Source organism: Littorina saxatilis, linkage group LG1 (assembly GCF_037325665.1).
Source record: "Littorina saxatilis isolate snail1 linkage group LG1, US_GU_Lsax_2.0, whole genome shotgun sequence".
In the NCBI taxonomy this organism is placed as follows: domain Eukaryota; kingdom Metazoa; phylum Mollusca; class Gastropoda; order Littorinimorpha; family Littorinidae; genus Littorina; species Littorina saxatilis.
The window spans coordinates 86,949,394-86,962,395 of record NC_090245.1 but is presented as its reverse complement, the minus strand read 5'-3'; the positions used below and the strand labels follow the sequence as shown (position 1 = coordinate 86,962,395).

Below are 13,002 nucleotides of genomic sequence, written 5' to 3'. Positions count from 1 at the left end.
TGTCATTATATATGTCGTAACGAAATCTGGTAATTGCCGAATTCGTGAAATCGGCAACCTATTTGCCGAATTCGTGAAATCGGCAATCGCTTGCCGAGAACGCGAATTCGGCAGGCTATTGTCGAAATTGTGAAAGGCCTGATTAAAGTTGTCGAATTCGTGAAATCGGCAACTGATTTCACGAAATCGGCAATCGATTTCACGAAATCGACGATTTTGTCGATTTCACGAATTCGGCGGCAACTTTAAACAGGTTTTGGTACAACAGAATTTTCTGTAGCCAATTTGTCACGAGTTGACTGAATAAATGAGATAGAGGAAGGTAAATCGGTGAATATGGCCTTGTGTGTGACTGCGTGTGTATATGTGTGTGTGTGTGTGTGTGTACGTGTGTGTGTCTTGTGTGGTGGCGGTGGTGGTGGTGGTGTGTGTGTGTGTGTGTCTTGTGTGGTGGTGGTGGTGTGTGTGTGTGTCTTGTGTGGTGATGGTGGTGGTGGGGTGTGTGTGCGTGGTGTGGTCTTGCGTGTCTTGTGTGGTGGTGTGTGTGTGTGTGTGCGTGTCTTGTGTGGTGGTGGTGGTGTGTGTGTGTGTGTTGTGTGGTGTGTGTGTGTGTGTGTGTGGTGGTGGTGGTGTGTGTGTGTGTGTCTTGTGTGGTGGTGGTGGTGGTGGTGTGTGTATGTGCGTAGAATGACAATGGCATGAACGAGCACGGCATTTTTGTTTGTTTAATAATTATCATTGCTGAAGACCATGCATGTGCAAATTTCAGGGAAAAGGGGAAATTTCAGGGAAAAGACAAGTTGGAAAAGTAGATAAACAGAAATTGCTCAAGACGGCATGTAGTATCCATGTCTAAGGTAAGTTAAGCAACAAAATACAGGGACAAGAAACAACTGAAAATAGTAGCAATTGCTCAAGACCATGTATGTGCAACGTAAGTGATGTTACGCCACAATGTCAGTCGCACGAAACGTCGGGGACAAGAGAAGTCGAAAAAGTAGGAAAACAGCAATTGCTCAAGACGACATGTAATATTCGTGTCTAAGGTGAGTACAAGCTACCATAACGTTCCAGGAAAATACAAGGACAAGAAACAACTGAAAATAGTATTATTGATCAAGACCATTTATGTGCAACGCAAGTGATGTTACGCCACAACGTCACAACGTCAGTCCCACGAAACGTCAGGGACAAGAGAAGTCGAAAAAGTAGGAAAACTGTAATTGCTCAAGACGACATGTAATATCCGTGTCTAAGGTAAGTATAATGTATCATCCATGTGTAATGTTACAAGTAAGGTAACACCACAACTTTCCACGACGTCTTATTTGTTGGTACATTTCCCGTTTCTTGGGTGGCAGTGGCTGTTGCACTTCACGGCGGATTTCTTGCATGTGCATCGTTTTGATGAGCAGGTTGACCCGCAAGAGCACTTGGAAAACCCTTGTCCGCCATGAGCGGAGTGCAGACCTGCAAGGTGCCTCACCGACATCAGTTCGGGGTTCACATCTCTGACGATATTGCTATCACCTTTTAACAGCTCGGATCGGCTGAATGTGGTATTCACAGTGCCGTGCTCGGTGCCAATCCGGTAAGTTTCTCTGGGTGTCACTTCAACCACTACACCTGGAATGTTTCTGCTATCAAGGCGTCCTCGATCAAATTCTGAAACTGGTATGAGGACGGCATCTCCGACCTGAAAAGGTGACAGCCTTTGCTTCGTTCGCCTGAGCATTTCACTTCGGCTCTTATCCTGTCCCTTTCTTGCTTCTTCTCTACGCGTGTTGATCAGAGCTACGTGCGTTGTCAGTGGATCTACAGTTTCAGATATTGCGTCGTCTTCTCTTGTAGACGGGGCAACGCCGTCATCGGCATTCGTAGATGACCAACTGTCATTGACGGGGCTCATCTGTGAAGCGAGACTACCCTCGAAATCTGTTTCTTCTTCGTCCTCGTTGTCTGTGTCAGACCTGGCCTTTGTTTGAGTCGCACGTAGATGGGCTATTGCAGCACTGACTGACTCATGTTCTGCGTCTTCTCTTGAAGAAGGTCCTGCGGCTTGCGGAGATAACCTACTGTCATCGATTGGGCTCATCTGTGGAACGAAATCTGTGTCATCGTCGTCTGTTTCACCATGTGGGGGTGTAGTATTTGCTAGAAGTCCAGCAAGCTCTTCTTCGGTTTCCAGCTTCCTCATCACATCATTAGGGAGGCTAGTTTTCTGCAGCCCAACCAGTGGCTTTTGGCCAAACATGACCTCAAAGGGAGAACGGTTGTTCAAATTTCGATGCGCTGACGAATTCTTTTGCAGCATGACAAATCGCAGACCTTCCGCCCATTTGCTGCAGGAGTTGTCTGTTGTCCATGCAATTAACATCTGCTTGATGTCATGGTTTGATCTTTCGACGCTACCTTGGCTTTGGGGGTGCCTCGGCCGCCCATGCACGATCATCAGCGAAGGCCACAATTCTTTCAATTCGTATACCACTTTCGCCGCGAATTCACGACCATTGTCGCTCTGCAAGATGCATGGGGCTCCTATCAGTGTAAAAATATCAATCAAGTTGTAGGCGACTTCTGCAGCGGTCCTCGACTTCAGTGGTCTCAGAAAATTGAACTTAGTGAAGTGATCCTGGTAGTTCATTATATTCACGTAGTCTCTATCTGGCTGTGACTCCATGATGATGAGGTCCACCTGTCCTCGCGAACCCAAGCCCGAACTGCATAATGGTTTCACCACCAGTCCCTTGTTTGGCTTTGACTTCTTCTTCTGACACGATTCGCAGTTTGCTAGGAATATGGCCACCATCCGTTCAGTAATATTGCAGTATTTGTCGTGAAGTCCGAGGCGTGTCTTCTTTACTCCCCCGTGTCCGGTACTGACATGGGCCTCCAGGATGCGTTGGAATAAATCCTCCTTGGTTATCAAGTACCTTGGGTGTGCGGTGGCATCGTGTCGTTTCTGGATTAAAGAAAAGCGAGTTTCAAAACGGGCAATAGATAGTATGTTCATGTTGACAGATGTATTGTTATTAGATAAATGTCACACACACACACACACACACACACACACACACACACACACACACACACACACACACACACACACACGCGCGCACACACAAACACATGTATCTGATTTCCATAAATGACTAACTACAATTGCGAGAGAGAGAGAGAGAGAGAGAGAGAGAGACACACACACAGAGAGAGAGACAGACAGACAGACAGACAGAGAGACACACAGAGAGAGACAGAGAGAGAGACAGACAGACAGACAGACAGACAGACAGAGAGAGACACACAGAGAGAGACACAGAGAGAGACAGAGAGAGAGAGAGAGAAAGAGAGAGAGAAAGAGAGAGAGAGAGAGAGAGACAGACAGACAGAGAGAGAGAGAGACAGACAGACAGAGAGACAGAGAGACAGAGAGAGAAAGAGAGAGAAAGAGAGAGACAGAGATAGAGACAGAGATAGAGATAGAGAGAAGGGGAGACAGAGAGAGAGTGACAGAGAGAGAGTGACAGAGAGAGAGAGGAGATGTTTATTACCTTTACTATTCTCTGTGAGCCAGCTATGTCCAACAGTTCAAACCGGCTTCTCAAATAGTAGTAACCGCGATCTTTGGTTTGCTGACCAGCAAGTGTTGAAATCATTGTATTGTAATCCTTTCTACTTGGTAGAATGTGCACGCTAAATTTTTCTTTTCTGATGGCATCATCAAACCTGTCGGCAAACAGCGCCTCCATCATTGAAAGCTTCCTTGTTATGAAGGAAATTGTGAATATAATTTGGGCTCCACATTTTTCTTTTTAAAGGGTGAGTATTTTTCACCGTTTATTTCAACTACATAAAGACCGATATGCACGTGAAAGTGACTGAACATTGTGGAGTTAACTCCAAGTCGACGGGGTTACCACAGGACGAAGAAGAAGAAGATGGGCACAGAGAACAGTTCAGTTTGCCATCAGACGCGTGACAGCTCAGCTACACTACATTCTGTTGCACCAAAACATGTTTAAAGTTGCCGAATTCGTGAAATCGACAAAATCGTCGATTTCGTGAAATCGATTGACGATTACGTGAAATCCGTTGCCGATTTCACGAATTCGACAACTTTAATCTGGCCTTTCACGATTTCGGCAATAGCCTGTCGAATTCGCGTTCTCGGCAAGCGATTGCCGATTTCACGAATTCGGCAAATACGTTGCCGATTTCACGAATTCGGCAATTACCAGATTTCGTTACGACATATATATATATGTGTGTGTGTGTGTGTGTGTGTGTGTGTGTGTGTGTGTGTGTGTGTGTGTGTGTATGTATGTGTGTGTGTGTGTGTGTGTCTGTGTGTGTCTGTGTGCGTGTGTGTTGTTGTGTGTGTATATATGTATGTATGTATGTATGTATGTATGTATGTATGTATGTATGTATGTATGTATGTATGTATGTATGTATGTGTGTGTATGTGTGTGTGTGTGCGCGAGTGTGTGTGTGTGTGTGTGTTTGTGTGTGTGTGTGTGTGTGTGTGTGCGTGTGTGCGTGTTGTGTGTGTGTTCGTCGGTGTATCTCTGTGTGCCTCTCTGTGCGTGTCTGGCAGGCTATCATTCTGTCTGTTTTTTGTGCGTATGTCTGTGTCGGTTTGAAGCTGTATCCGATGCAATTTATGTTCTTTCTGTTTAATGCCCAAGTGAAAGTTAGAATCACGTTCAATTTTTTGGTGTTTCCAAAAATCATTTGATATCAGAGTCAACAACGCAACTTCCTCTTCCGGGAAGGAAACAGTTCACGTTCAACCTTGAGCATTGCAACTTCCACTTTAAAATGAGAATTCACAAATAAAAGCGACGTTAGATTTTACCTCATTTCATCGCAAAATCTGAAAGAAATTAATAGACCCTGACGTAATTGGTTTTCCTAAGTAGCGTTCTACCGAAATAGAAACATCGAACAGATCAGGGGATTGTTTTTCCTTGGCAGTTTTCATTTTCAAAAAGAAACACGTTCAATTCAATGAATCATACCGATGTTAATTGCCCGCTCATGGCTTGTCAACAGTCGAGCGTTGAAGGAAACATGTTCGGGCAATAACAATTTTATAATTAATGTTCTTCACTCTGATCATGTAGTTTTGCGTTTAAAAAAGTTTTTTTGCTGTACTATTTTTTGTTTTGTTTTGTCATGTATTTTTCCCCCCAAAAAAGAAAGAAAGGAAATGTGGGAAATTTTTGCCAATTCGGTTTTTCCTCTCTCTTCTTAACATGGGCAGGAAAGTGACAGAAGCATCGTGACACAATTCTGATATGAAGGACAGACAGGAGGTTAAAATTCAAGTAATGAGTCATATTATTATCATCCGATTATGTTCTCAACAAATGAAATACGTACCAAACACACACACACACGCAAACGTGCGCAAATGCGCTTACACACGCACAAGCACACACACACACACACACACACCCACACACACACACACATTTACATTTAGTCAAGTTTTGACTAAATGTTTTAACATAGAGGGGGGAATCGAGACGAGGGTCGTGGTGTGTGTGTGTGTGTGTGTGTGTGTGTGTGTGTGTGTGTGTGTGTGTGTGTGTGTATGTGTGTGTGTGTGTGTGTGTGTAGAGCGATTCAGAGTAAACTACTGGACCGATCTTTATGAAATTTGACATGAGAGTTCCTGGGTATGATATCCCAGGACTTTTTTTCATTTTTTCCATAAATACCTTTGATGACGTCATATCCGGCTTTTTGTAAAAGTTGAGGCGGCAATGTCACAGCCTCATTTTTCAATTAAATTGATTGAAATTTTGGCAAAGGAATCTTCGACGAAGGCCGGGATTTGGTATTGCATTTCAGCTTGGTGGCTTAAAAACTAATGAGTGAGTTTGGTCATTAAAAATCAGAAACTTCTAATTAAAATTATTGTTTTATTAAACGATCCAAAAACAATTTCATCTTATTCTTCGTCATTTTCTGATTCCAAAAACATATACATATGTTATATTTGGATTAAAAACAAGCTCTGAAAATTAAAAATATAAACATTATGATCAAAATTAAATTTCCGAAATCGTTTTAAAAACTATTTTATCTTATTCCTTGTCGGTCCCTGATTCCAAAAACATATAGATATGATATGTTTGAATTAAAAACACGCTCAGAAAGTTAAAACGAAGAGAGGTACAGTAAAGCACAAGCGCAATCGTTTCCGCGCCAAACAGGCTCGTCACTTTCACTGCCTTTTGCACTAGCGGCGGACTATGTTCAGTTTCATTCTGTGAGTTCCACAGCTTGACTAAATGTAGTAATTTCGCCTTACGTGACTTGTTTTCTCATGTTTTTAGAAAAAAAGCATTTGTAGAAAGTGAAAAGAGCGTACGTCAAAAACTGGAATCCAACGTTCAGCATTTCCTCAAGCTTTTCGCGGAGGCTCAGAGAGTTAAAGAGGCCTTTAAAGCGAGTGTGCTCGTGTCCAAGCATTTCACAACGGCCAACCTGTGCATTTGAAAGCCATCCATTTCAGGTTCTCAAAACCATTAAGTTTATTTATTGCACACGAGTGGTCGATAAAGTGCGTGTGCTCGTTTCCAAGCACCGAACCACGTTTCACCAGTGCTTTTGAAATCGTCCAATTCGTCACTCAACGCAGGTTTTCTTTCATCTCAGCAAAAGAGCATTGGGTTTGTCGTGAAAGCCAGTGGGCATACCGGTTCACCATTGCCTTTAAAGCTGTTCAGTTCTCAAAGCCTAATTTCTTTCATTGAAGCGCATGGACATTCGGCAGTAACTTTCTCATGAACAACTTCAGAACAATCGAGCTATTGAGTGAGACGTTTTACTTACCGCGTCGAAGGCTGGTTAACATGAATTATTAGAAATATTGGGTTTGTTACCGATTAACTTAAGAATGTTGGAAGCGACCCTGTACGTAAGGTGTCGATAATTCGGGTCCCACTTAGCATGTCACCTAAATCAATCCTTTTTGGGCATATTAGTCACATGGAAAACGCGCACGCCCTATTCACTCAGCCTTTTAAAACTTCACGGAAGCGGCACTAAGACAAGTGCATTTTGTTCTTCTTTTTATAGAGCCGTCAAAATTAGTCTGAGTGGTTCCTCTCTTTGAGGTTTGTGAAAACACGGCACTACGGCGTGTGGGTGCTTGAATCATACATTGCCTGGATAGAATGCATCAGTACCCGCTATTACGAGTTATTCGTGTGACATTCCTTCATGTCATTATTCTTACATATAAGTATTGATCACGTAAATATTAATTCGTTTTTCATGTCATTATATGTGCATGAAATACGCATTCCAGATGACGTCGTTTTTGTCGTCATTACCAGAGTGTCTGGCACTTCATTTGAGTGAATGACGTGTGCAAGTGTTTCCAAGTAAGAGTACCATTTTTTCAAATAAATTAACTTTATTATCTCAAATCTGAGACATTTAACAATCTTAAAGGCATATGTACGCGCTCCCGTGTTTACAAAGCGTAGTTTGCCCATAATCGATGTCAAACGCACCATAAGACCATATAATGACGATATGTCACCATGCGCGGACCATAATACATGCATTACAGCTTGTTCTAGCCTCTGAAAAAGTGAGGATGTCAACAAAGCCGCGGTGTTAGCTCCCTTGCATGAACGTTACATGTGTTGCCAAATCTATAAATAGGACGATCCAGATCAAAATAAAAATTAACATATCTCAACATTGAAGGGGTCCTAGACCACAATATTTTGCAGGGAACTTAATTTAGCATGTCTCCAGCTGTTGGTAAAGCAATTAGCGTGTATAGTCATCGAGTACATATGCCTTTAAGTACTTTCCTGTTGCCACTGCGTGACGAAAGCAGGTAATATTTTGTGTGTACTTCAGGTTGGTACCTTTTGTTTGTTTCATTAACTACCAAAACAGAGTCACAGCTTTGACTAGTTGTACTATGCAACAGGAAAACTTTAAAAATAGTGGACGGCAAACACTTGACAAGCTACTTATAATTCTATACTAGCCGTCAAAAGAAATCCTAGCCAAATTCGTTTGAGTGAAGATATCTTTGTAATGAGGCCGTTTATTCTAAAACCAGCTATTTGACTAGCTGGACCATTTATTCCCATATCATATTCAGCAAACATACCGATTTTTATTTGAGGAAGTGACTGTACATTAGGACAGGGAACACAGACATCCTTGCAAATCCAATTCACAACAGCAAGGCTAAATCTTAACAAGTGTTGCATGTCAGTGGAAAGAACCATCCTTTTCTTTAAATTCAAATTAATGACTTTAGTTCACACAATTTGATGTTCACATAGCTAGTTTTATCTTTGTCTAACAATGATGTCACGGCATGCCCCAATATGTAAGTGTCATTCTTCCCTGAAACCGCAAAAGGCAGGTTTGGGTGACATTTTTTAAAGAGGATAATGCAACAACAACAAATCAAACAAACAACATCACATTTCAGTAACTACTTGGTGCAAGACATTCAAACTTCACATTTTCCTAGCACCCAAGCGCGTCGTTGCTTTTGTACCAAAATTGATCCCCAATTGTAATAATCATTTGTGTTGAAGATTGCAAAATGCTGAATTTGTGCAACCATACTGTATAAAGTTATTACAGTTTAATCAATTTTTTCCGAAAGGTTAATGTTCGTCCAACAAACTCATCAAAACGCCATGATATTTTACACGCGTTTTTGCACTTGTGTTATCAATACTCATGTCAAATTGAAAAGCAATACAATGAGCACGAGCCATTACAAACCAACAGGGTTTTTACCCACATAGCCCACACAAAATGACGCCAAAACAAGCCTTTTACGGTATTCTGACGAGGCTGACGCCAGTCTTCTTTAAAATGGCAAATAAACACTGCTAGGCACAACAGCTGAACCAAATACATTTGTATGGATAGAAAATGAGTTGTTCTTCCATTTGAGATCGGGGTCACTCTTGCTCATTTTGAATTTTTGTGTATTATAGTGTCTGCAAGTTTGCTTTTGCGAATTTGATTTTGGGGGGTGTCCTAGGTCTCCGGTACACTGTATAAACACTAATTTATGAAAAATGAAAGGTAGGGGAATGAATTACCTTTCTGGTAATATCAAATCAAATCAATCAAAATAACTTTTTATCTCACATAGAGAAATTGCAGTTCAAGGGTTTAGGGTCGGCGGGAAAAAAATATACACCTATCTGTCAATATAACTGGCCGCACCACAAACATCTACAGCAAAATGTATCTGTGTACTTTTTTTTTTATGGCGGGTAGTGTTGTTTGAAAATGTACCTGCAATGTCAGTATTACGCACAACTGTTTTTGTTCTGTAAACATGCCAAATGTTTAATCTTTTCGCCTCCTCCTCTCTCAACCCAAACGATACACACACACACACACACACACACACACACACACACACACACACACACACACACACACACACACACACACGCACATACACAAACACACACGCACACGCACATACACAAACAAACACAAACACACACACACACACACACACACACACACACACACACACACACACACACACACATGACATCACATTTACACCAGAAAGCTCAATACTGAAACTCTCAAGCAAATCTTCATTCGGTACGTTTACATCGAGACAATTAGAGAGCACACACACGCATATCAAATTCTATGCACGCATACCAGATTCTATGCCTCGCACAATTTACTTCCTCGTTGGCTTTTGTCCGTGTGTGTATAGCTTGGGATATATCCGCTTCGTGCAAGTAAGTGTGTATGTATATAGACTATATCACCCCGCCTCGAGAGACGCGCTGTAAACACATGCACTCATTTGCATACACAGATGTCCAGCTACGTGCAACGTTGCCGGAGAACAAGCAACTGTTCCGGAAAGACATTGACTAACACCTCTCTGTCAAATCTGACTCCCACTCCCCCCCCCCCCCCCTCCACCCGCCTCTTCTCCCTCCACCGGCCGTACTGATCACAGCCGAGATACACGTAATACACACTTTTAAAAGCATGTCCCATTTCGTCTATGCAAGGTTAGGAAGATCTGCAGTGGAAGAGTGCCACGGGTTTATAGTCAAAGGCTAAAAGTCACCCGCAGGAGTATTTTTCTAGCGGGATTGTCTGTTGGGTGCTATATATTCATGTTTATACATATACATGGACATGTAGTTGCACGTAGCTGGACATCTATTTTTATGTGCTGTTTTAGAGGTACATCTTATCAGTATGGAACATGTTCAGTTCTTACAGTAGTTGATAGTGGGGGGGGGGGGGGGGGGGGATCCTATCTTATTCTGCGTACTTTTATTGTGGTTCCGATAGCTCTTAGAGTTTCATAGTTCTCACCATGTCTGTATAGTGTATGTATTAGTTACTGTGATACCAAATTGTCTTACCCATGTATGTATGATGCTATGCGCCAGAGATGTATGAATGCTATTCATTTTTGTTTTTATCACACAGCAAGCTGCTTTCCTCGTGTATTTTTTATGTTCATTCATGTATTGTACACTTGGCAATAAATTATCTATCTATCTATCTATCTTTTGTGTGGATTTTATTTGATGATATTGTGCACTAAAGCATTTATAGATAGAGTACTGAGGGATCTCAAATGAACATATTGTAATGCTGGCAGTTTTTTGTGTGTATGTGTGTTTGAAAGATACGCATTTTCTTTCAAAAGAAAGCCGAATAAGAGACACCGTGTGTGCCTGGTCTTGTGCACGCGTGTGCACATGGAGGGGAACAAGGCACCAGCAGGTCTGCCCAAAAGCTGACCTTAAAGATCGGACAAATGTCCACCCTAAACCCACCCAAGGCTGGGATTCGAACCCAGAACCTTCCACACGGAGGGCCGACGTCCTAACCACTAGGCTACGCGCCGGTCTATCTTAGTATTCCAAAAAAAGCATGTACTACAGGGTAACCCCCAAACAATGCAACCTAGAAAAATGCTGATAACTTCTGCGTCTGTACAACGAATTACTTCATATTTTGTGTACATTAACTTCAGCTTATGCATGGTAATATTACCAACTTTCAAATACATATAGCTCAAGTGGTCCATATCCAGGGATCCGCTGAACACTAGGATGTTTGGCATTGACCTGTAGCCACGCTCGCGCTATTCAAACCCTCCAGCTTGGCTGTAACTTTTTTCAGGTCACCATTGATCTGGGGTGTTTTTGTTGACTTGGACCTTCAGATATTCGAAAATCAAAAGTCTGGAAGGTTTAAATCTGGTGCGAGTGGACACTGCTCAATATCAAACCTCCTACTGTTCAGCCGATTCCTGAATTTGGACATTTTTTTTAGAAAGAGAACAAAAATCAGACCACTTGACCTATTTGAAATGTGGAACTTTGTGATTTGATCATGCACAAGCTGTAGTTAATGTACATCAAATATGAAGTAATTTGTTGAACAGGTGCAGAAGTGATAATCAATTTTATGGGTTGCTTTGTTTTTTGTTCACCTTGTAGTTTCTATATTTGCTTTTGATATTTCACGGACACTACTGCTAAAACGGTAAACAAAACAACATTTTGGGCTGGGAAACTATTACAGTTGTTTGTTGCTGTCGTTGTTGTTGTTGTTGTTGTTGTTAGTTTTGATGAGTTGAAGCTGTGACAGATCTATCATATATATATGAAAGTTATGCCCCTGTCACACTTGACCGGATAGAGCCTTCGAACGTGAAACGGATGGCATATTTGTTTATCCGTTGGCAAAGTGGTCAGTCCGGTAGAAAAATCCAAACCACGGCCGTATTTGCACCGAACATGGAACGGTTGAAACGTACCTGTAACGAACATGTAACGCACGGCTACAGTTTAACCAGCCAAGTGTCTCCGAATGATTGACGAACAACAAACGAACATGAACCGGCCAATCATCAGAACGCGCACAGGATTCATTCCGGACAAACCGAACACATAACGGACATCAGATTTGGAAGCTTCCAAGAACCTTTTTATATGCCCTGGGATGACCAGGTTCTTCCGGTAGTCAGTTCCTCCCCCTGTTGTTGTCCTGCAGGTATTCTGTAGGTATGCTGTATTCATCAGTTCTGTACGTTTTATCCGTTTTTCAATTCGTTTGTCTATTCGTCGTGTCCAGTGTTTATCCTGCAGGCATCCTGTGTTTGTCCGTTAGGTGTTCGTTTAAGGTCCGGTTAATGCGTGGCGTATGCGTTCAAGTTCCATCTACGGACTGGATAACGTATCCCCCCCGTACACCTACAGCATATAAACGAAGGAATTACGAACACTGACAGGAGATATACAGGACAGAACGGACATGCACAGGACAGCCAACGAATATTCTTGTTCGTCACTGTCCGTTTCAAGTTTTGTGCATGCACAAAACTTTCTAACGGATGCAGGCGGACACACCGCACATCACCTGACATGAAACGAATGTTCCGAACATAAAACGGACATAAAACGAACATAAAACGAACATTGACGAACATCACCGGATAAACAAATATGTCATCCGTTACACGTTCGGAGGCTCTATCCGGTCAAGTGTGACAAGGCCTTTAGTGAAGAGAGTTACTGCAATTCAGCGGAAGGATGCTCTTTAAGTGGTGTATTCCTGCGAGGATTGATCCGCACATTATACTGATGATTATGCAAAAGTGGCGAACTTCGTCTACTTATATGTAACACTTCAGGAGTCAAAAGTCAAACAGAACAGGATGCAAGTCAGCCAGTAGCGGGCAGTGAGAGAACGCTTGCACGCACGCTCGCACGTAGTAACCCGAAAGCACACACTACTCTCTCTATATATATATTTACACACACACATACACACACACACATTTACACACACGCACGTACCTGCACACACACACACACACACACACACACACAACCACACACACACACATACATATATATATATATATATATACACACACACACAAACACACACACACACACACACATACACACACACACACACAAGCTT

At 42.2% G+C, this 13,002-nt stretch overlaps 1 protein-coding gene across 1 annotated transcript; it reads right to left on the bottom strand.

Annotated features, from left to right (window-relative positions):
* Positions 1–1,324: 1,324 nt before the first annotated feature.
* LOC138951951 (KRAB-A domain-containing protein 2-like) lies at positions 1,325–3,013 on the bottom strand. Its single transcript, XM_070323552.1, has one exon. The coding sequence runs from the start codon at positions 3,011–3,013 to the stop codon at positions 1,325–1,327; it is 1,689 nt and encodes a 562-aa protein (XP_070179653.1).
* Positions 3,014–13,002: the final 9,989 nt, after the last annotated feature.

What these genes read in the sequence shown, in the direction of transcription:
- LOC138951951 (XM_070323552.1), bottom strand. Translation starts at nt 3,013, where the DNA reads ATGAACATACTATCTATTGCCCGTTTTGAAACTCGCTTTTCTTTAATC.